Genomic DNA, 23,645 nt, shown 5'->3' on the forward strand with positions numbered 1-23,645 from the left:
CTGAATCCAGAAATAGTTCTGGCTCGATTTAATAAGTAGAAAGACTCTAGACTATTCTTAAGTAATTTCTCACGCTCAATCCTACAGACAGAGGACTGGCGGAGGATTGAGAAGCTTCTGAATCGAGTTATTACTAATATATATAATAAAAATACTAAGAAGTTAAGCTCAATAATATATTATCTCTTTATACAGAATATTATTCTTAAACTATATTATTAAGGCCTCGAATCAGCCCTCTAGAATAAGAAGAAGAAGTATCAATATAGAAAATCTTTACAGTTTAAGCTCGTGGTCCCTGAGAATAGTAGTACAGTTTTTTACTCTTCTCAAAAGGTTCAGTAGACTCGTGATCTTTAAATATAGAAGAATAAAGCTATATAACTTATTAAGATCTCAAAGGAGCAAGATAAGATCTGTCGACAGTTTCCTAAAGAGAAGAAAGAACACTTACTTAAAGAGTAAAAGAGAAATCAGATATTCTAGCAAGAATTATAGCTACTAGAGACAGAGCAAAAGAAACAATAAAAAGAGGATACTCGCCTAGTAAAGAAGACAGATTACCAGTTTCAAAATAACTTCCAGCAGACAAAGAAGTCTTCAAAGAAGGCCTCCAAAGCTTTATATCAGAAAAAATCTATAGAAACCAGACTAACAATACCTATAGAAGTCCCTGAGGCCTCTCCAACAGTAAATTGTCGAGGCCGCGAGATCCGGCTCCCACAGCGCTTTCGAAACAGTTAAAAACTGTATATAGAGTCCTAATAATGACTATATTAATCCACCAAAAGATCTCGCGATAATAGTAATTATATGTGGTTAAATTGCTTCATATTCGATATCGCTGGTGGTGGTGAAATCGGGCAGCAGGTGGGACCGGGCGCCAGGTGATCACCTACTGTAAAGTGACTGTTCTAGCATTCAAGAGCCACATCACTTGCTGTATATGGTCATATCGGTAAAATGAAGGGTAACTTGGTGGTTCTTTCCTCCTGTTTCGTTACAGGTGTTATATTTTATGAACGATGTTGTTTTTGGTGATTCCGCTGGGGTTTGAAGAAGGCTGGGAGGCGCGCGCGGCGCTCAGCCTCGCTCTAGCACATATTGCACCTGTGATTGGTTGAGCGCAAACGCAAGGCACGGACTCTTTCTGCGCATTTGCTCTCTCTTTTGATTTGTAGCTTTTGATAATCACGGTCAGGCACCACGACAGTCAAGGGGCAGTGGGAAACCAGAGGACTACCTATTCACATCGACACCAAAATAAATATGAAGGCCTTATTGTGGCTAACCCTTCTCGGCGTAAACATATCCTTTGTTTCAGCCGCAGGGATTGATTTCCCAGCCTCATGCCAAGCCTTTTCACCCGATACGAGGGCTGCGAACGCACATCGTGAGTTCATTGAATATGTGCCCGCGGGGACGAATCTCAGTCTTCCGTACAATGATGCGACATGTGCTCGCCCGTATCAGATTGTCCCGGTGGACGTTTGCCGTGTCGCATTGTATGTGGAGACATCCATCAGATCGGGCGTTACCACAGAAGTCTGGCTACCTCGAAATTGGACGGGAAGGTTCTTGGGGACTGGAAATGGTGGTATCGATGGTTGTATGTTGACATCCTCTTCAAAATAGAGATCTGTGTTATTTTCAGGGGCACTGATGGCCCGTGACCGAGCAGGTATAAAATATGAGGATTTGGCGTACGGAGCCGCAAGTGGATTCGCTGTTGTCGGCTCGAACAACGGGCACAATGGCACGACCGCCGCCTCTTTTTATCAAAATTCGGATGTCCTTGCGGACTTCGCTTGGAGAGCGTATGTCATGTTTCAGCGCGTGTGTCGACACAGCTCAAGATAGCTGATGGTTAGCAGACTTCATCTTAGCACAGTGATAGGCAAACAAGTCACTCAGGCATTCTATGGGCAATCTCATACAAAATCATATTATCTGGGTTGCTCTTTGGGTGGACGGCAGGGTATGAATTCCGCAGTGGAATTCCCCGACGACTTCGACGGCATTGTTGCCGGCTCACCAGCACTGGACTTCAACAATCTTGTCTCTTGGAGAGCAAGCTTCTTTCCTATTACAGGTTCCGCTGACTCCACTAACTTCATAAATGTATCAACATGGAAGAACCTAATCCACTCTGAAGTACTGGCACAGTGCGATACACTTGACTGTATCGATGACGGTATCATCGAGGATCCCACTTTGTGCCATTTTCGTCCAGAAGTATTAATATGTACGAAGGAAAAGATAAATAACTGTCTGAGCATTGAGCAGGTAGAGATCGTGCAGAAGGTGTTTAGTCCGATGTATGGTGAAAATGGGCAACTGATATTCCCATCAATGCAACCAGGGAGCGAGCTAGAGGCCGCAGACAAGCTTTATGCTGGAAAGCCATTCAGTTATTCTAAAGTATGTGATTCGAATCGTTCTCAATGATATCATGTGCTGATGCAAGGCAATAAGGAATGGTTTCAGTATGTGGTCTATGATCCGTCATGGAATCCAGCCGAGTTTGATATCCACGACGCAAAGGTCGCGGATGACTTGAATCCCCAGGATATCAGGACCTGGCCGAACGACCTGTCAAAGTACGAAGAGAGAGGAGGAAAGATAATCACCTTTCATGGACAGCAGGATGGTAAGATCACCAGCTTCAACACGGAGCGATTTTACAATCATCTTTCGACCGCCATGAACATGTCTTCGTCCGAGCTTGACCATTTCTTCCGCTTTTTCCGCATCTCAGGCATGTCCCACTGTAGCTCAGGCCCAGGAGCATGGGCATTTGGGCAGGGCGGTAGCCCTGCTCCAACAATGACACCGTTTAACAGACATGAGAATATCCTGGCTGCGTTGGTCGCTTGGGTGGAACTCGGGGTAGCCCCAGAGACCATTACGGGGACAAAGTACGTGGATGATAATCCAGAGCTTGGGATATCCTTCCAGCGTAGTCATTGCAGGTTAGTGAAACTGTTAAACATTGGAAGAAGTGAGTTGTGTTATTAATATCACACAGGTACCCACGGAGAAGTACTTACGTAGGGGGGAATCACTGGGAGTGTGCTTTGCCATGACTGTTGTTCACTGAATGCCATGAGTCAAAGCGCATCCTACCTTTCCCGTGCCTGTAGCTACCTTGTTTTATATCTGTCGCCTATTGGTGACTTGTTTGATCTTGGCGCATGTGGCGTTTAATTCACTGGACTCTTGTGCTTTTGTTCCTGATATCCACTGTTGCATTTGTGTTCTTTCTCTCGCGTAATACACGAAATACCCTTCTTGCGTATCTCCCCTTCTTCCACCTTCACACCGTTGACCTTTCGCCTGTCTTTGCCGTCCCTTCTTGACATGATCCCGTAACTTCGATGAAAGATCTGGTATTCAAACCATACCACCCCGCAACCACATCAAAGCAAGAAATGAGAGGAACACGCCGATTACGACGCGGAAGCTGTCCTCGTTATCCCTCGCCAAAGAGACAAAGGACTGAAACGCCTGATATCTCTACATGTGCCAATATAGGACAGCCGCCAGCTGAACCGTCCCAGGCGAAACCTGCCCACTCTACCGTCTCTGTCGACAGTCTTGGTGAGATCAAAAAGCAGTCTACTCCCGAGGCGAAGCAACGCGCTGGTGATGAGAAGACCCCTAAGGAGAGACACCATGCGAACCAGAAAAAGCACAGTGACATTGATGGAGGAACTGGCATCTCTCAGAACCAGGATCAGTCGGTTAGCATTGGATACCGTGGCTACCCGCTCTTCTGGTTCCTCCCTGAGCGATTTGCAGCTCACGCCTATCGACCCACCGATATTCTGTCTTTCTCGGAGTCCCCGCCCGAAATACCTTCCTACAAGGAACCTAGACTGGGTACAGTTCCGGTTGGCATGGTGATGAACGTCCCAGATCATGTGGATGAGAGTGCTGGTATCAGAGCTCGTGTGGCATTTGATGTTGCAGTCTTACACGTTTCCCTTGAGCCCCCCTTTTGGACCATTGCTAGCAGGACCGGTAGACTTCTGAATAGCGCAGACTACTGCCTTGACCCAAGATTTGTCACTGAGAAACTGAGCCTAATCAAGATCAGAGAGATGATACAGACTCACATAATCGAATTGACCACCTATCGCCATAGATTCCTCTTGTTGTTACGTTCTTGGCGCAAAGAACGAAGGCTCTGGGAGGTTCGACTAGCGCTATCTCAGATCAGACGGGGCAACGACTCGATATTCCAACATCCCCTGACCCATGAAGATCTCGACCATCTCTGCCTTTGGTATAGAGAGCAACAAGCAGCTGAGGACCGTGGAGAGATTGACCCATCCTCGTTTGGCCGGGTTACTGGCATGGTGAATCCGTGTGCTAAGGAAATACAACCTAACTTGCAGGGCGGTTTTGTGAACGATGCTATTTTCACTCGATTCGAGAAGCTCAAAGAGGCTATAAGGGGCGTTATTGCTAGGATCAATACATTGCAGGCCCATGAAGACGAGCAGCAGCGGCGCCAGCGGGAACAACGCGCCAAGCGGGAGCGAGGAGCACATGAGAGTGGAAATGATGGTACGAGTCTTCCGGGAGATGCCTTGCTGGTAGACTTCGAATTTGATACTGAGGACCCCTTCCCTTCAGCTCCAGTGATAGACCCCCTGCCCATTGACCTCGAGTATCGCGCCGCATACTACCACTGGCACGTCGAAAGATATGGTGTTTGGGCCACGAAAGGCTTGTTCAAGCGCGCGACCTATCTTGACACATTTCAGCTTGCACCTCCGAATGATCTTTCCTTCTTCGATAAACCACGAGCAGAATGGCCCCGAGGACACCAAGGTCTGCTCCCTGAACATGTAGACTATATCGACGATTTTCAGGTCCATCCTTGGGGAATACCAGCAACCCGCTTCACTCAAGCTCTCCGTCACCAGCCTCAGTATACTGCTGATGTCATCTATTCCAAAAAGGCGCGTATGGCCCTCAAGAGTATTGAGCTTTAGTATTTCACGAATAGACAGGTTGCCCTTGGCAGTATTCAAGACTGGCCTCTTCCATGCGGTGTTCGCGGCGGTCTTTTAGAGGTTATCCAGGAACTGCAGTGATGTAAGCATCATTGGGTATCAGCTCGATTCCTGACTGTTCCTTCTCCTCTACTCACTTCGTTCCAACCCTAAATGATGTTCGTTCGTTCGTTATGGATACTCTCCTCTCTTCTTTGGTTTTCTGGTCTTGGCCTAGTGTGATCTGTTGGTCTGGCTAACGCATGGTGGATGATATAATCTGTTATTGCTTCAGCTGTTCCACCGATAGATGTCACTTTAGTTTGATCTACATAGACAAAAGACATAAGGAATAATACGTTCTCACAATCGATATTTCGAAGCTTTCATTAGGTATCAAACGTGTCAATCACGTATCGGCAAGGCCATCCTGCACCTATTATACGCGCCTGTCATTTTCTCGTCAGGCAACACCGCTGGCTCTTTGCTCGCCCCAATCGGAGTATCCATGTTGAAGCATCCATGTCTGCTCCCTCCCTGATGACCGCATCTCATCACTTTGGTGTCAAGCAGGTAGTACACCAGGGTACCGGCGCTGATGTCAACGTGTGCTCATTCGACAATTAGGAGGTAGTACATCCGTCGACCAAGAGCACTATTGCTCATCAAGTATAATATCTTGTATAGAGCATAGTCCGTTCGTAGGATGGCCATTGACAAATACCACCATGAAATATATGGCTAGCGTCTACGCCGTTCCTCTATCCTCACCCCGTCGTTAGTCAGGGCTATTTCACGTTCAATACGAGGTCTATTTCGACTTTCCACCAGCTGCTCTCTTATACCGATCTAAGGCGAGCGCCCGCCTCGTCGCATGGTCCACGATGGGTCTCGGATATCCGTTCTTCTCAGCCAAATCGCCTGCGCCGCGTTCATAGGGATCATGGATAGCCGATCCCTGGATTTCGCGCAGCTCCGGTACCCAGCGTCGGATATATTCTCCGTCGGGGTCAAATCGCTCGCTCTGGCGCAAGGGGCTAAAGATACGAAAGTACGGTTGCGGATCGACCCCAGTGCTGGAGCCGAACCCCCAGCCGCCGTGATTGGAGGCGAAGTCGCCATCGACGAGGTGTTCCATGAAGTACCTTTCTCCCCGCCGCCAATCTATCAGTAAATCCTTCGAGAGAAAAGATGCGACGATCATGCGAGACCGGTTGTGCATCCAGGCGGCATTTTTCATCTGTCGCATAGCAGCGTCGACGATGGGGAACCCGGTCCGACCCTCGCACCACGCGTTAAAGTCGTCCTCGTTATATTCCCATTCAAGGTCTGTAAACTCAGGCTTGAAGCATTTATTCATGCTGTCTCCATTAGCTCGACCTGACATCATCTATACAAAATTGACACCTGCTTACCATATAAATGGCCAATGTACCAATACGTGTTTGTAGAAGTCCCTCCATGCCACCTCGCTGATCCAAGACACAAAGCCAAGGTCATTCCGGTCCAATTGATTTTTGTTTGCTTTCTTGGCTTTGGCCACTGCAGTTCTGGCACTCAACGATCCAGACGCGAAGTACGGACTCAAAACAGATGTGGTTTGCTTAGATAGTGAATTCCGCATATCATCGTATGCCGTGGCTTTCTCTTCGAGAAACTTTTCTAGGCGATCCAAACCCTCGTGCTCTCCCGCTGGATATAGTTGACAAAAACGTTCCCTCTCTTCATCGGACAATCGCTTGTTATCCGATGCTCCGGGGACCTCGCTTGCGAAAAGGTCCTTGAAGACTTTCCGAGCATTGCCGGGATTAGAGCCAGGTTCTTCCGACACTTCCAGATAATCTGGATTATCCATAAGAAACGTCTGCCACGCACGAAACCACGGACTGTACACGGCATATTGTTTTCCCTGTTGGCTACTGAGTAACCCCGGAGGAACAACGCAGGTGTCATGGAGTACGTCAAAGGCAATGCCGTTCTCGACGCACAGCCGGACCAACTTTGCCTCTCGACGAAGCTCATCAACTTCGTACTCGATGTTTGCAAAAAGATGATTGGCTCCCCACTCCTGACATAAATCAGTAATGCGCTGCGGAATATCCCTCCGTCTCTCCTGCGTTTCCATATACAAAGGAATGTCCAACTCGCCCAAGTCACGCTTTAATTGCGCCAATGTCCGCAACGTCAGATCTACCCGCGCGGGACTGCTCAAATGCGCCGTGAGATCCTCGGGCGATAGAATGTAGAGTGCGATAAGAGGAATAGAATGTTCGTGCGCAACCTCATATGCCTTCCGCAAAGCGCGATTGTCGTGCAATCGAAGGTCGGACTTGAACCAATGGACCACAGCGGCATTTGGCCGGATCGATAGACGGGCATCTACTGTTTCTTCACAGACCCGATTCAATGCCTCCATTGGCCGTTCCAACGTTCCATCGTTGTAGGCTTGGCACCGCTCGTTGCTCATTTCGGGTGGGTAGAACTGTCGCAAGACGATTCCGAACTCTTCCGCTTGCCGCGAATTGGGATGCGGTGATGATAGATCGGATTTGCCCCGCTTGTTAGTATGCGAGGTGCTGTTCGTTCCATTTTCCCTGGTACCGTTCTGTGATGGTTTGCGCTTTTGTGGCATTTTGCGAGCGATTATATGGGTCAGCGTAGATTGAGCTCGTGATGAGAGAGTAAAGGAGTAAAGGGACGCGACGCGTGAAAGGCCAATGACTGGGGGAATTCTTCTCATTATATAGGAAAGATTTCATGGGGATTGCGATTTCCCCTGGCGATCGCGTTGACTTCATTGACTGGATCGGCGCGATGAAAACCCTCTGACGTCAGGACCCGATCGACTTCCGAACGTGGCATTCAAACCTGAAAAATTAGGTATACACAACATTCCTCTTTCCCTACGTATCATCATTCACTTTCGCTACTCCTAGGGTACGCTAAGCTAATGAAAATTCCATGTTGTCATCCATGTCCCACCTTTACTGCGACTGTAGGAATGTCTCATCTTCTTTTTGCTAGTATACCTTTTCACTGATGATTATCATTGCGTTCTAGGACCTGGAATAGTGTTGGAAATGCAGAATAGTCGCTACCCGAAGATAAGGCGATATTCGCCATACGGCTAGGCCTCTATGATATCTGCAGAGGTGATTGGGCTCATCAAGTCGGGAAGTCTAACTAACATGTTTGGTGGGTGTCTCAACCTTGAGCACCGACACGGAGGCGCCACTATGACAACAGCGGGGCATGTATGCACCTGCCAAATAGCCCTGATGCTAGAACATTGCTTCAATTACTCTACTAGAGTCCGGGGACTGTTTATGGTTTAGTGACAACATCTCAGACCCACAGTGCCAGCGGTAGGCTCAGCGTTCAGCCTTGTCAAAGCAGCAAATGATTCAAGCGGATAGGCACCTTTTAGTGGAGCATTATTCAGCCTCACCACCATACATCATCATTTAAAGACTGCTTACTCCTGTGCTGTGATCCCATTTCGTGGTCAGTTGCTCTTCGCTTCTACCACACACCATGGGTCTCGACGCACTCCCTAATGAAATTCTCTGTCTTCTCCCACTCTACATCGATAACATCGAGACCTTTACCAACGCAGCAGCATCATGTCGCAGACTCCGGGATTGTCTGTACACAGCACAGCCCAACACAATCCTCCAGCTAGCCGCCGCCTCGGCCCCCACATTCTTCTCTCCCCACCCTCATTTCCTCGTCGCTGCCACGGCCCGACAAGCCAGTGACTGGGCATTAGGAAATGAAACACGTACATTAGCCCTCCGCGAAGCCTTCCAAGGTGGAATTGACAGCCTCTACGAATTCTGCCTTCAACATGCAGGCCTAACGCTAGAAGACATCCGGAGAACACATCTAGCCCGGTTCTCCACCATTAACCCGCTCTCGGACAAGATCGACAAGATGGCCGGCAGGCAGTGGTACGCCACGCCAAACTTCTGGGACGGCGGGGTAAGCGAACCCTACACCATCCAAACGGAGGCAGATCGAGCGGCCTTCCAGATTATCATATATGGGGAGTTGTTTGGGCGGAGTATGGATGCGTTCTTGCAGCCGGAAAAGAATCTCCCCTATTTCGATGTACGAACACGCATCGATTACTTCACCTATTGTCTCCCAGATTGGGTTTGTTCTAGTTACCCCGGGTTTACAAGATTGCCCACCGGTCCGTACGCGCCGCACCTTGAGAGGCCGAGGGAAGGAGACCAGGTGGCCATGCACCATATCCTGCATTGTGGTCGATGGCGGCGCATGTGGGCTGCTGCCATTTCGTCGGTTCTTGACGATGACGATGCTTTCATTCATGAGGATGAAGAGAATGAGTTCTGGAAGAAGAGGATGTTGCGTAATGCGGTGCAGAGTCAGGGACTGGAGGGGATGCAACTAGTGACGCTGCCGGTGGACAAAATGGATAAAGAATATGTACAAAAGGTGAGGAGGATGAAGCAGCAGATCGATCAGCTGAATGAGCCTCCACCGGTCGAATTGCTGGGCAAGGGAGCGCTTACTCCCGTGTCATTTGCTCCAGACCCTCCCCATGATGTTGAAATTCCATGTAGGGATATGTGGGGCCCGTGGGTAGCATTCAACCAAGATGCAGCGTCGGATACAGACTCGGAAGAATAATCGGATCCAGATTGGGAGTTGACATAGTGGCCCATGGGGGGTTGGCAGCATTAGGTTGTTTTACGGTTGTAAACGGGTGGTAGTACTTATGAACATTTATACACACACGATCACCTAAGAAAAAAGTGGTTTTGACACGCAAATCAGACACGTACGATCCTAACGAAGAATTTTGGAAGATTGTCAAAATTAATAAAGCCCTTCATCCGACCAAGGCGAAGACTCTCAGGAGCAGAGCAATTGGTGAAGACGGGCTAACGATAAAACGCGATCATTGAGTAGTACTTCGCTGCGGAGGTGATGATTATCGTGCCTGATCTCCCCGAAAGACCAACCAACGCTATGCCATACAATTGGATAGTGTAGTAGATCCGCGACTACAAAGTCCGGATCATTGATACTACATGGGTACAGCTGGGTAGGACTATCAATAAGAATGGCCTTACTTGGAGGAAGCTCGATAACCGAGTCTTGCAGTTTAGGGGAAATTACCGACTCGCAGGGCGCTATCTCTATTTTCACTATAGTCTCCAGGTGGTAAGACGCGCGTGAAAACTTGGCCCCGGCTAAAGAGCTGTATTCTATCACACCGACGAGTTTGGAAAGCCCTTTTGGGGCACACCCGGCCGTTACATCGCCAAAAATATGCTCCGAGCATTTGTGGAAGAACTGGGACATGGGGGACGCAACTTTATTGACTAGAGGGGAGGATAATTTACTACTCAACATAGCAGTAGAGCAGAATGCACCAGCTGAATGGTCGGATGATGACGATGTGGATGAAGAAGACCCGTACTAGAGAGCTTCATCATACTGTTCTTCTAATACGGTCACCTATTTTTATATCATTTTCTTAGTTGCACCACAAGATGGCACGCAGAGGGAAATTCCCATTCTATTTATAATAGTTTAGTCCAATTAAAGAGAATGAATACTCAGGCTGTTGAACAGCATTTGGAAATCTTATTCATCATGGTAATTACTATCATGGAATAAGTTCCAAGATATATTTTTGCAACACTTCCAGGCGTGTTCTTGGTCCGCGTAAGACTAGCTACTTAAGGTTTTAAAATGTTTTGGACAGGTTATGGTGCAAGATTCTAGCAGAACTTAGGGTGGATCAGAATTGAAGTTAACGATGGTTAATGAACCCAGTCAGATCTACATTGACTTATGTAGTGAAGCTCTTTCATAGATGCTATTTGAGCACATAGCTAGCTGACGCTAAGCCAGATCAGGTAGAGACCGATTTTGAGCTGACTTTTCCGAATCCGTAACCTGGAGTTTTTCTGTTTTTCAGGAACTCCGGTGGGTTTGAATCCCCCCTCCGAATAGGAAGTACACAGCAAGTAGGTTCCTTTCTTTGTTTTCCCCCTGTGTTGCCTTACTTTAGTTATTTTATCCACTTACTGGTGAGTCTCCACACTAAATTTGACTTTGTTTCTTTGTTTCGAAAAAGGATTATCACATGAGTAACGCTAGACAGCCTCACCGCTTACCCCTTCTCATTATCCAATTTATGCTTCAGGGGTTCATTGTTAACTCTTTAAGTCTGTACAGTTCTGACCCATCTGCTATTTTAAAAGTCAGAATGTCTTTCCTTCCGGTTTCTCCTGAATTGACAAATTCCATAGATGAGCCTCGATTATATCCGTCTCCAGCGGAACCAAAGTTGATAGCATTTGTGATCATTCCGAGTGACTCATCAAGATATATTCTGGACATAAGACAACCAAAGGCACAGCTCTGAGGGAAAATCTAGATCAATCTGAAAAAGCGCCAAAACCGGTTCTAGTTTTCTAGAAATGTTCCCAAGCAGGACCGGTTCGCGATCGATGTGAAACCACTATACCGATCGCGAGTTAGTCCAAGAGTGGTTCCATGGTTCCACCCATCATCACAACCGAAACCTGAAGCTGTTTTCCGCTCCGGCTACCGCAAAAGACCAACTCTGACATCACGTTCCAGCCCACCAAAAGTTATCGAAATGCCATCGAGGACCACGTCTAGTCTACTCGACTCACGATGGGCCCCTGGTCCAGAGGAGCTCAAGACGAGACGGTCATCATCCACTCCCCGAGGACACAACCACCCACCTCCCTCGCAGGAACTGGCCCGCTTCATGAAAATCGTCGGGCGATTAAAGTGGAAATTACCCTTCCTGGCGGAGGGTTACCGCCTTGCGACGCTCCCCGCTGACAGTAGCGTTGATGTCGCCCATGCGGAGATCATGTTCAAGATCGATTTCTTCGAGTACTATGCGCTTCTGGAGCGCGCCATCGTGCATTTACTCGGCGTCTTCGGCGTGACGGTCACTGGTGCTGTTACTAGATCGCAATCGACTCCGAGGCTTGGGAGGAATAGGTCCCGAGCGGCTACGCATCGGTATCACGCAAATGTCCTGGACACGCTAGAGAAGGAGAGCTGTCCATTGCATTCTGTTCTCGGGAGTGGAAATGTGCGCGAGCAGTTAAGGAAAGCGAAAGAACTTCGTAATCGATGGAAGACAGCCGACATGTCGAAAGAAGAGGCGGAGAAAGATCCGTTCCGTCGTCCGAAGGAGACTGCGATGCCACTCGAAAGCTACGACTTCGACCATATTTTATCTGAAATCTTTGTCGGTTTAGAAGATGGACTTGCACTGGCTCGGGAGCATTTGGCCAGGGCCGAGAATAGCACTGGTAATGACTTGTCGGGCGATTCGATGGCCGATTGGGATTTCATTGTCGATGCTATGGATTGGGAGGCTGTGTGAGATTTTCGTCCAATTTTTCATCTTTGTTGCATTTTTATGGGCTTCATGGGTTTGTTGGCGTTTGTCGTGTTCCGCAGCTCCTTGTATATTACTGTTTTCCTGTATCAGATAGAATGCCTGAAGGACTGTCACTCCGTTATACAGAGTACACAGTCATGATAATAAGTGGGGAGAGCGACATTCATGGCATAATATAAGAATTTTGATTAAAAGATTTCTATAACACATTCTTTACCCGCTAATCATGTGGCTTCTGATCAAGGTCAACCAGTTGTACCACACTATTCGAATCATTCGAATCATCTCTCTGTGACGATGACGAGTACTGGACCGTGTAGCTGACGGATTTGTTGATCTTGCTCTGTCCATTCGACTGGCCCTTGGCGTACCAGTTGCTCGGCCCGGTGGCATACGTTCGTTTGGTGGATCCGCTAAAAATGCCGGGGAAGAAGTGGTTGAGCAGAGCTCGGGACGACGGAAGACAGGCGCAGATGATGGCAACTTGCGATTCGATGACAGACCAGTGAATCAGGGGATAGATACCAGCTGATTGGGATTAGCGATAGCCATTAATAAAAGACAAAAGATCCAAGAACCACGTACCAGTCTGATTCTGGCCCCAGCGATTATTCCAGAACACGACCACTCGGATAATGCCGATGATAGTCAACCTACGACGACATACACTATTAGCGAAAGCCGCAGACAACGAAGGAGACAGACAGGGTATTCCATACACAGATCCCATCACGAACATCAGACCGACGGTGAGCTTCTTGTATAATGGCAGCTGCAGCTTGCTCACTTCATATACCGGCATTAAGACCATGATGGCGTCAACAATAATATTCACCAAGCAGTTACCCAAGATAGCATCAATAAAATCAATGCATGTCCCGGGATCCTCGTTCGCCCAACCATCCCAAGCTAAATGGACCGGACTGCATCTCAAGCCATCCACGAGTGCCCATGTGATTCCGATCGATGCGTTGATCCCGATGAGCGTATATGCGAGCGTGCGGAACATGCGGGATTGGAAGATCCGGAGCAGGAACAGACAGACGGATATTTTGGCGAGGGAGATTTGTATCTTGTACATCACGGCGAAACCTTGGAAATACTAAAGAGAAGTCAATACCGGCACGGTTCGGCCAAGGCAGTCGAATGGCAGCGATGTCTAACCTTGTAAAACTGGGTGATGTCATCGAAGGGGATATCCCAGATATTCTTGCCGAAGCCATATTTAATCACTAGTCTGTTAGCTTTAACAATTATCATACTTCGGGGATTGAGCTTACTATAGACGTTAAGCACGAACATGGCCACACCCATGACCTGCAGGAGTTTAGTACAGATGCTACTCAGCGCATAAGAATAATGTCTTACATATGAGATGATGATGGTCAGGTCATCCCACCCCCAGCCACCACCGAGGTTGAAACTTTTGGCAGAGATTCGAATGGTGAAGAAAAAAGTAGCCAAAATGAGGGGAGCCAAAGTCGATCCCTCAATGAGCGGCGGCCCTTGACGGGGTTTGATGTCGCATGATTCTTCTGTCAATCGTTGCGTGACTGTCTATGGTTAACCTCATGAAATGGCCTACTAGATCTTCTGGAGACTTACTAAATTCCTCCTTCGTTGTACCATTGTTGGTTACGCAGTCCACTAGGGCAGTCTGCCGCGAGTCATCGGCGCAGAGGTATGCCGTAGAATTCCACTCCGAGCTGGGAAACAGCTGCTGCATGCACGAGATCTGGTGCAAACAAACATACACAGTCAGCGACCAGTGTCAAGGCCCAGATATGGCCCAGGTATGGCGGAGAACTTACGGCAGACAACGGAAACTCATTCGGGTTGGGGTCTGCAGCATGCAAACCAACCCCCAAGGCCAATAGAGAGAGCAATATCTGGTAGACCTTCATTTTGATAATGGAGGCACTTCAATCGAGTGACCTAGCAGAGCATATTTAGGAGATGGAGTAGGTATTACAAAATAAATTGGCAACGGGCCAGCCAGCCTCGCTTCGATATTAATGGTGCCCGCTGTCCGCTGATAAATATACATTTTTTTGATTTTATTTTTTTTTTCTCGCGAAGTTTGGAGAACTGGGCTCGCCATCTCCACCAGGGAAAGCGACCCCGAAGAAGAAGTTTCAGACTACACTAGACAGGTTAAGCTTATTTGTCGCCATTTGGTTTCCTCGTGGCATGTATACTACCGGCGGCTCAACATTTGGGTTGCCAATTTTCGGTACTCAGGGTTTGATCGCTAGCAGTGCAGAACCTTTTGGCTCTTCTCTTAGAGTCTTAGCGTTGTAAGCGAACAGGCAGTCTTCACGATAGTCCCTGATCGATCGATTCTCCGAATAAAAAATCGGGCCCAGTGAAACCCAGTCAATGAGGACGTTAAATCTAGTCTTGGCATGCTGTGAGGCGAGCTGAAGAAAACTTTTTCTGGTCCACGGGTCTCCACTTGGGACAAGATCTTGGTTGCAGATTGATGGATCCCACTCCAATGGGATGAGCCCGGTCCCTCGAACCTGATCCTCGGTCTAATTTTCCTGGCTCGTCCCTTGAATATCAATTTGTTGGTCACGGCTTCCACTTGCCGTCCGGTACACACACGTGGTTGGAATCCTCTTGATCGGTTCCATGGTTTTGCCTTGTCTCGTCCGTGCAGAGAAGATTCTATGACCAAAGCAATTTTTCTACATATCGCCCTCCCACTTGCCGCCTTCTGTATTTTTCTCTTTGCTGGTCTTTGTTCTTGGTTGTTTTTGCCCCTTTCCTTCGCCCGCTCAGTTTCCCTCACCCCATCGAGTGACGCGGATAGTCCGCGTCAAGAACGGATATTAATTAATAAGGATCACACCGTCGAGTCATGAACACCTGTACCTTGCGGACTTCAGTTGCTTAATATCACGAGGTCACCCTTCTAGCGTTGAAGTTACCACCGGACCATTTCCCCCTTTAAGTCAGTGGCTTGCCCCCTAGGTCAGGGGAAGTCGGAATAAAAGTGTACTCTGGCAGGCAAACCTTGGTTTAAAGACGCCTCTTTTGCTAGACTCTTCTCGCATAAGGTCAGGATCTGCTATGGATCTTCCATCGACCGGAATTCATTCTATATAGGAACATATGAAACGTACTGCATATTGCGCAAACGTACGGAGTACGTTGGGATCTCGGTAGAGCTGGAGTTTATTAATTATTTTGTAGGCTTAGCTTCCGGGAAAGTCTCGGGACCTCGCTAACTGGACATGGACCGAGAGTATTCCGGTATGATATCATAGTCTTTATCAATCTGTGCTCTTAAAATCATCAATCCCGCTGCCCTCCGAGATACATCTAAGTGAAACTCCACTTTACTGTGCAAATCTGTTTTTGCCGCGTTTTACTCTTATTCTGGGCACATTAATGCCTCTACATGTCTCAAATCTCCATATACAGAGTAGCTTTACCCTTCGATCGAACATCTTACCCTTTTAAGAAAGAATCAAGATCTCCCGTCGTCCTAAATTCCCCTCGCAAGATCTAAACTACTGCGCTGGCGATCTGACGGTACCACCTAGTGCTGATCAGGTACTTCAGTAGTCTCCTGGTAAGGCAACTTTATCCTTGTCTAAATGCCGAGGATAGCAAGTCAACCATGGTACTCGCATTTGCCGTGGATGATCAACATCTCAAACCGTATATGGGAAGCTTCTCATAGAGAAAGGGGGTCATATCACTGGCGAGCCACTGGATAAACACCATCATCGGCTACTCCAGCCCCACCTAGTATGGTGAAGACGGCAGAAATGCCATCTTTTGTACAGTCTAGCGAGAATATGTGGAGGGTTTTGTAGTCTTGGCTTCTGCCAGCTGGAATATCATAGGTTTATCATTGAAACAACACGCCAAGATTCTCCACGGAGCTCCCACGTGGAGTCATAAAGGACGATCCTAATATCTCATGCATAGCCCTAACAAAGATCAAGTTCCGACTGCGGAGATAATCCAGCCGATGAATTGAGTGCAGAATAAAGATGTTACTGACGTGAAATTATTCTGACTGTGTCCATTAGCGAGCGATCAGTATATTCATGGTGGAGTCGTAAAACATGAATCGGTTGTCAACTCTAGTCTACACTCTGCGCTACACCTTGTAATAGGTGATTAAGAATGGGTTTAGGGTGAAGTATGATTTGTTTAAAGATGTCATACTGTAAATAAAAATGAGCAGAGCCATTACGGTAGGCCCTTCCGGATTTTATCTATAAACCTACTTCCGAGGGCCAAACTTCTCCCAGGACTCAGAGAACCCAGATCCACGCACCCACATGTCGCTGGGCACTTCTCTGACAGAGCCAATAACTAATGAAACCAGAGTCAGCTTGAAACCCTTACTTCACGACATAAAGGAGCTGTCTTACCCATATTGCCAATTCTCAGCCACATATCGCCGGTAATCCTTAGACCTCGCTTCTCTGCTTCAGCCTCATACACACGGCAAAGCTCCTGAGCGTGCGCAACTGTACGGACAAATTTCGCCAGATGCCCGTCGTCGCTTGGATGCATATAGCTCCTAGCAATGATTTCTGGCCAGCCCATGTGAATCGGAGAGTTGTCGACATCGCTGATTCGGGGTTCAGGCATCTTGCGTGATGCCCAGATCAAAAGGTCCATCCGCGCTTTCATCTCGAGAAGGCGCGCCTTGCTGCGAGTGCTGAGGTAGGGAAGATCTATGATCGGTTTGATGAGGATTGAAAGGTTGGTTATATGAAGAAAGAAAAAGTCGAATTTGATCTCCCTATCAGGGCGTTGCGCAGTAGCAGTCAGATAAACTATTGCAGTTTGATGCCGTTAGCTCTGATGGATTGACGTTCTCTCACTGTGATCAACTTACCAGCGGCATTGGTCATCTCAGCAAGCTTCTCATTTATCTTGTCCTCGGGTACTGTCCACTGGCTGGAATACTTCACGAGCACCTCTGAGGCTCGTTTCAAAATCCCACTGCTGAAAACTTCATCGTCACCGCGGTGTGCAGCAACACGCAACGTTTCGTCTGCTTGCATTTCGTCCATGAGTTGGACCAAAGTCTTATGCGTACTATGTTGTCCAATTGCCCCAGCAGCGTTTTCAGCGGGGAAGAGAAACAGGTGACCCAGGTAGTCGTCATGAACAGCGGCCTGAGCCAGAGCCTGAGCGATGATGGCGGGCTGCTCGAATTCAATCGCGAACCCTAGATGGATGATAGGATGGAGAAGGCCACTGAACATGTCCGACAGCATAGTCTCTGCTAGCCTATCTCTACTGAAGAGATACTCATTCAGAACGTCCGGGGTGCCTTTGGTAGCCAGTTCATGCTGGAAGAAGGCTAAGAAGTTTGGATAATGTTCTTCTTTGTGCATGAGGCTCATGAAGGACTCTTTGTTGCTGAGAGATGAGATAACAGACTCATCCCTAGGCATGCAAGGTCGTTGACGATGGTGTTCCCTCTCATACTGACGTTGAATGGTTTCGGGAGACGCACCCAGGGCCCAGATGGTGAGCATGAAATGCACGACGTGGTCTAAAGATTATTAGCAATGCTCTGCTGTTCTTTCCCCACCAGAGGGATAGGTATTCTGGGCCTACTATGAAATCCGCGATCATTAAGATAGACATGATGATTCTCCATATCATGCTGAAGAACTTCACTGACTTTCCGAGCAGATGCATGGCTCAACCCGGAGGTCGAAAACACGCCATGATTGTCTGGAGTCAACCAAATCTTGTATGGCGCAGCCATTGTGATTATGATAATACCGTTTAAAAGCTGTAGAAGATGGATTGCCGGTAATAATGAGAAGGAAACGAGAGAATTCCAGGATATTTATAATGAGGACGAATAGATACGCAAGCGACGAGGTGTTGCAAGATGATAGGATTCTAGGCTTTGGCGGATCGAAAGATAGTGTAAGCAAAGTACATCCAGGTCCAAAGCCGAAAGGCGAAGACTACTGGCATGGGGACTACACTGTTGCCCCCACATGACGCTGTCGACTTTGATATATGAGTAATGCTAGAATGCGGCATGCCGCATTGTGTAAGTGATGCAATATTGGATTGAATTCTAGAGGGACACTTGCCCTTTGATGCCAGAGCCGCCAATCGGATTGCTAGGTGTGGGGCACACTAGGATTTCGGCTCTCGCATCTCGCGTTTGATAACTCACTGGATGTACGGTACATCTGAAAGAATATCCATATAACAACTTAGTGTGAGAAAAGTATTTCCAAGTTCCCAAGGATCTGTCAACATAGATGAACCACTGCGTCTGTTTCCTGTATCGTGGGCATTGAGCCAACTTTGGTCCTGGTTCTGTGGCGAACAATATAAATCCTACACGTGACACCAGAGAACTGCCATTTCATGAAGCTTCGTCTTCCCTCTTTTTCCTCTGCCCCTTCAACTCTTCCCCGCCTACTCGAGTCATATCCACTCAAATATGAGGACAACCGTCGCTTGTCAATGGTGTCGGTGAGCTTCCCGCTTTTGATTCCTTTTTGGGGATATTCCACCTGGTTCCCGAAAGCTACCGTTTAGAACATAAAAAAACCTAGACGAAGTCATAACCTTCTTTGCGAAATGCAACAGATAACTAAGAAAATCAATACATAGAAGTGCGAAAATCAAATGCCATCACGATGGCTCCCCACCATGTCGGTCCTGCTCGGTGAACCCCGGAAGGCAATGTATCTTGAGTACCCCGAAACATCAATCGAAACGACATCAAAGTTCATCTAGACCCAAAAGGCATTCCCTAAGCCGAGTTTCAGGAGCTACTAAAGATTACGAGGAACTACGAACAGCAACGGGTCGTTCCCTTTCTCTAACCGAGTCATCAAAGGACCAACCCACCCGGATCAGTACGCAATCGTCATTCAATGGCGACATAGAAAGGAAGAGTGAAAACTGCACACAGCCAGCGCAGGGACTCGGGCGTAGGGATCCTTTGATGAGATTAGATGACAAACTACTGAAAGATGCATTCTATGTCTTTATCCGTCATTTCCCTGAGTTCGGGATTTTCCATCAGCCAACGTTCTGCATACTTCTCGAGAAAAGAAGCATTCCAACATTACTGCTTTGTGGCATCTTGGCCTTAAGTTCCCGGTTTATGCCGGAACTGGTCAGTCTTCATGGCAGTCCTGGAAAGGCTTCGGAACATTTTGCGAATTATGTTCGTCAGAATATAATGGGTCATACCATGACCGCCATGGATATCCACACAGTCCAGACGCTACTCATGTTAAGTTTGTATGACTGGGGAAATGGCGATGGTTCCCGTGCTTGGGTATATAACGGTATGGCGACCCGTATCGTTCATGGGGTTTACGCACAGGTCAAGGAATCTGCTAAGACTGACATGTCTTCTTTCAAAAACTCTCAGTTGGAAGAGGCATGCAGGACTGTCTGGGCTTGCTTTCTACTTGACTCCATGATTGGATGTGGCAAATGTCAGGCTTCCAATTTCTCGATGAGTATAAGTAATATTCCTCTGCCCTCGGGCGAGGATGACTTCGCCTTTGGAAATATTCAGTCCCCCAGACCCACATTCATGAAAGCGTGGGATTTTGAAACCAATGATTATCACCTACGGAGTTCATCATCGCCAGAGAAAATGGGATATGACCAAACATTCGCTTTGATAGTCCAAGGCTTCCACATCTGGCAAACTATTTCATCTTGGGTTTCTCTTGGGGGAAGAAGACGTGAGTCGCCGTCATCAAGAGAGCCTCCTTGGCGAGGCTGCTCGTTCTGGTCTCGCAGTATGGCCGCCCTAAAAGATTGGCGTGCATCACAATCTCCGCAGTTAATATATTCCGCGTCGAATATAAACCTTCAAGTTTACATTTCACGCAACGAAGGGGAACGTTTCGTTATCACGAATCTTCTCTTTTACTTGAATCTAATCCTGCTTCACCGAGAATATATCCCTTTCGTGCCTCAGTTGATTAACCGGCCACAAGGTCCAATACAGCCTCCCTTGTTGGTAGAAGAGGCTCCTCTTGGATGGTGGGATCAGAGTGCGCAAGAACTGTTTGCAGCTGCGTCAAATATCATTCAAATTATGCAGGAGCTCAATAAGGGTGGCACGCAATTTCAAACCCCGTTTACATGCTTTTGCGTTTTCAGTGCTGCGTCAACTCTCTGTTATGCGAAGACATGGCCTTACATGGCACCCGGACTCGACCCTCAAACTTCATCAACTATGTTCTCATGGGCATCTGCATGGCTAAGCCAGGCATGCAAATTCTGGAAAGTCGCAAATGGATGGTACAGGACAAATCTCACTTTATGCCAGCTTTATACACAGATCAAGATGGATCCAACTCAGCTCCTGGATGTCCGACGAGATGTATTCACGGTCCTGGAGGAGAATATCCAGCGACTAGCAGGTTCGGAGACCTTGGATCTAGTCGACATACCGACTGCAAACATTCTTTTACTACTGCAGAGACAACAAAGGGAAACAGAGAGTAGCAGCGAGGCAAACACGGGAGAGAGAACCAAGGTCTTCGAGAGTAACGTAGAAGCCTCTCAGGGAGTGCGCGACATAAGTACACCCCTGTTGGTAGAAAGTGGACAAGAGCCTCCCGCGCCAATTCCAACTCTACCCTCCTACCTAAATTCTGACCAGGACCTGTTTGCAAATATTTTGTTAGACCCTTCCGGTGACTGGACACGCCCTTTTATTGACACTACACAACTTTCTGGACCATGAAATCTTTACCCAGGAGAGTTCTCAAAATAGTAAAATTCGCGACTGGCCAGACTCCTCTTGCAAAACGGCTTTTCAGCGTTATCCTTCCCGACTAGGGAGACCCAGGGCGATACCTTTAAAAACGAAGCCTGACAATTGGGGAGTTACACATTGCAGTTTTGATTCAATGAATTCACTGTCGAAGATGCTATCTGACATGAAGCTTTTTCTCCGCAGCCACTGCCCTGAAAGCCTTTTACATCAATATCTACAGGATCCTATCTCCAGCATGCAATGAACCAATGTCAACGCGCCCTACCCTAGATGACCCTTTCTTGGGTGTACTGAGTACTGAGGATCATGTAAAATTGAGAATAATTTTGAAGGACCTCAGTTACGCTGAGGGGGAACTTGATATAGGGGTCATTGGGTGAACAATTAGCCTAGGTAGGGCGTGTGTCATGCAATGTCTCTATTGTCGGTTAAACTATGGGGAAATCAACGGCAAATCCATCCCTTAGTGGCATATAATAACAGTCCCAGTGAAGGCAACGTCTATATAGCAAGACATAGTCTAGGCGATGCCAAGCTTTTCCACTGCCTATCTAGGGTTCCGAATCGGCTCATTTATCCACTGGCGACGGTAACTAGGCCGCTAATGTTTCATCACAACACAAGCCCTGTTGCAAAGCTCAAGCTCTGAGTTGTTGCTCATTCACCTTTCGATTTCGACACTCTTATTTCAAAATGATTCCTTATCTTACTGAACCAACAGGATTAGCATGGCGATTGTCCAAACACGATTTGATTGGGATAAACACGAATGCTCTAACTAAATTTCGCGCCCGAAGAATCCACAGGATAAAATCTCAACGACGACATATACACGCTGACCCAAGAGAGGGTGTCCCAAGCGCAACATCGGTACATGCACACGAGACCCTATGCCCTAGAATATTCCCAATTGGCGCCTTAGTGGAGAATCCGTCCGTTCACCAACTATGTTAAGCAACACAATTGCCATGTTATTGGTGGAGCATGGGTCTAATATGCCGAGGGACTCTTGGCACATCGACTCCTGTCTGAAAGTGAGTCCGGAGAAACCTGACATGGCTTGGCGACCCCCATCTCTTGGCTCTACGTTCTGCAGGCATGGCCCTATCCACGAGCTTGATTGATGGAGAATAGGGCTCTAGAGCCGACTCTCCGACACTCCGCTGCTTTGCCTAGAAACCGTTGTATCGGACAGATTATGGGTATGTTGATTAGTCGGTAGTCTCGAACAGAGTCGGTTATATATAAATGTGCATTGTTCTTCGTCACGATGTTTGTGAGCTTGAATTTCTCTCATTCATCTTTTGTTGTTTTTCTGCATCTTAATCCGCTCATTTGTTGTAATTTCCTTCTGTTAATTCTCAAGGCAAGATGAAAGCCGTTCTTTCTCTCACAGCCCTCCAGCTGCTGGCCAGCTACGTGACGGCTCTCCCGCTGCAGGACAGCTCCTTGACCAAGAATGTCAAGCGCCAAAACACCAGCTCATGGAACCCTCCATCAGAACTTGTGACTCCTCTCAACGAGGTAACACTTTCTCTTAATGCCCTTCCAACAGCGGAAATGCACTAACCACAGGCTAAATACATAGGTATGGGAACACGAGATGTCCACCTACAGCGATCCTCTCGGATTCCGCAACTACGGATTCGACCAAGTCATCGATGGCAAGGGCAAAATCAACTACTGCGTGCGCTGGGACTCAACCCAGTCTGTGACCCAGGCACAGCGTGAACAGGTCGAAACCGCCGTCCGGCGGTCGTTCAACAAGTGGATAGGTGAACTTGCCGGCTTCGACGGGTTCCCCTACGACACGGTGGATGTCAATGTTGTCGGATGGGCTGTTAAGGACAAGGCCCTGTTACAGGGCGATACCTCGGGCGTTGAGGTGTATACTACTACCGATGAAGAGGGTATTCCTCAGTGTGATCCGGGCTGTGGACGCTTCTTCCACCAGGATAACGACTACAGTGCCTGTGCTGCGGGGGCTGATCGTCACTATGGTATGAGATCTCATTTCTTATACATGATGACATTGGATAAAAATACTAACGACAACATAGACCAAAGCCTGTGGCTTACTGATGGTTTCGAAGGTGGTGCCGGTGGTGACTGGGGTCAGCGTATTGGACAGGAGTATTTCATGCAGAACCTCGAACTTGAGGATATCCATATTCTTCTGCATGAGATGGGTCACACTTTCGCTCTGGATGGTATGTTACTCTCCGTTCGCTGTAGGAGACAACGACACTAATATTTCTAGATTTCTATGACTGGACCCCGACTGGTCAGACAAGCTTCATCATGCTGGCCGGTAGCGCGATGAAGATCACTGAGTTTGACGCTTGGATGGCCAGGGACTGGTGGCGCCATCTGAAGTCCCGCTACAGCCTTTAAATAGCCAATGGTGTGCTTGACATGGGCTTGTAAATATCTGAAGGCATCCGTTGAT

General features: G+C 47.7%; 8 protein-coding genes across 8 annotated transcripts; 5 read left to right on the forward strand and 3 right to left on the reverse strand.

The window, feature by feature from the left end:
* Window positions 1-1,269: 1,269 nt before the first annotated feature.
* Window positions 1,270-5,105, forward strand: BDV27DRAFT_140641 (tannase and feruloyl esterase-domain-containing protein; the record flags this gene model as incomplete). The annotated part of the gene is made up of 6 exons (XM_032069697.1): window positions 1,270-1,609; window positions 1,682-1,817; window positions 1,887-2,421; window positions 2,545-2,922; window positions 3,540-5,002; window positions 5,036-5,105. 6 exons carry the CDS (start codon window positions 1,270-1,272, stop codon window positions 5,103-5,105), a joined length of 2,922 nt encoding a protein of 973 aa, XP_031933282.1.
* A 709-nt stretch (window positions 5,106-5,814) lies between these two features.
* Window positions 5,815-7,635, reverse strand: BDV27DRAFT_152359 (deoxyribodipyrimidine photo-lyase PHR1; the record flags this gene model as incomplete). The annotated part of the gene is made up of 2 exons (XM_032071552.1): window positions 5,815-6,364; window positions 6,419-7,635. 2 exons carry the CDS (start codon window positions 7,633-7,635, stop codon window positions 5,815-5,817), a joined length of 1,767 nt encoding a protein of 588 aa, XP_031933283.1.
* A 411-nt stretch (window positions 7,636-8,046) lies between these two features.
* Window positions 8,047-10,330, forward strand: BDV27DRAFT_119801 (uncharacterized protein). The gene has a single exon (XM_032064948.1). The coding sequence runs from the start codon at window positions 8,538-8,540 to the stop codon at window positions 9,657-9,659; it is 1,122 nt and encodes a 373-aa protein (XP_031933284.1). The 5' UTR covers window positions 8,047-8,537; the 3' UTR covers window positions 9,660-10,330.
* Window positions 10,331-11,041: 711 nt separating this feature from the next.
* On the forward strand, window positions 11,042-12,626 carry BDV27DRAFT_119803 (uncharacterized protein). The gene is made up of 2 exons (XM_032064949.1): window positions 11,042-11,071; window positions 11,146-12,626. The coding sequence occupies exon 2, from the start codon at window positions 11,647-11,649 to the stop codon at window positions 12,412-12,414; it is 768 nt and encodes a 255-aa protein (XP_031933285.1). The 5' UTR covers window positions 11,042-11,071; window positions 11,146-11,646; the 3' UTR covers window positions 12,415-12,626.
* Window positions 12,627-12,652: 26 nt separating this feature from the next.
* On the reverse strand, window positions 12,653-14,336 carry BDV27DRAFT_170805 (uncharacterized protein; the record flags this gene model as incomplete). The annotated part of the gene is made up of 8 exons (XM_032075418.1): window positions 12,653-12,960; window positions 13,018-13,085; window positions 13,152-13,534; window positions 13,597-13,664; window positions 13,713-13,749; window positions 13,801-13,985; window positions 14,038-14,167; window positions 14,244-14,336. 8 exons carry the CDS (start codon window positions 14,334-14,336, stop codon window positions 12,653-12,655), a joined length of 1,272 nt encoding a protein of 423 aa, XP_031933286.1.
* Window positions 14,337-16,635: 2,299 nt separating this feature from the next.
* On the reverse strand, window positions 16,636-18,189 carry BDV27DRAFT_90307 (questin oxidase family protein). Its single transcript, XM_032077909.1, has 4 exons — window positions 18,031-18,189; window positions 17,300-17,965; window positions 16,827-17,237; window positions 16,636-16,767 (listed from the first exon to the last, which is right to left on the reverse strand). The coding sequence occupies exons 1-4, from the start codon at window positions 18,182-18,184 to the stop codon at window positions 16,676-16,678; spliced, it is 1,323 nt and encodes a 440-aa protein (XP_031933287.1). The 5' UTR covers window positions 18,185-18,189; the 3' UTR covers window positions 16,636-16,675.
* A 677-nt stretch (window positions 18,190-18,866) lies between these two features.
* Window positions 18,867-21,163, forward strand: BDV27DRAFT_170806 (Zn(II)2Cys6 transcription factor; the record flags this gene model as incomplete). The annotated part of the gene is made up of 4 exons (XM_032075419.1): window positions 18,867-18,915; window positions 19,057-19,275; window positions 19,384-20,918; window positions 21,018-21,163. The coding sequence occupies exons 1-4, from the start codon at window positions 18,884-18,886 to the stop codon at window positions 21,161-21,163; spliced, it is 1,932 nt and encodes a 643-aa protein (XP_031933288.1). The 5' UTR covers window positions 18,867-18,883.
* A 1,227-nt stretch (window positions 21,164-22,390) lies between these two features.
* BDV27DRAFT_170810 (uncharacterized protein) lies at window positions 22,391-23,590 on the forward strand (the record flags this gene model as incomplete). Its single annotated transcript, XM_032075420.1, has 4 exons — window positions 22,391-22,720; window positions 22,785-23,196; window positions 23,257-23,406; window positions 23,457-23,590. The coding sequence occupies exons 1-4, from the start codon at window positions 22,568-22,570 to the stop codon at window positions 23,588-23,590; spliced, it is 849 nt and encodes a 282-aa protein (XP_031933289.1). The 5' UTR covers window positions 22,391-22,567.
* Window positions 23,591-23,645: the final 55 nt, after the last annotated feature.

Source organism: Aspergillus caelatus, assembly GCF_009193585.1.
Source record: "Aspergillus caelatus strain CBS 763.97 unplaced genomic scaffold BDV27scaffold_5, whole genome shotgun sequence".
In the NCBI taxonomy this organism is placed as follows: domain Eukaryota; kingdom Fungi; phylum Ascomycota; class Eurotiomycetes; order Eurotiales; family Aspergillaceae; genus Aspergillus; species Aspergillus caelatus.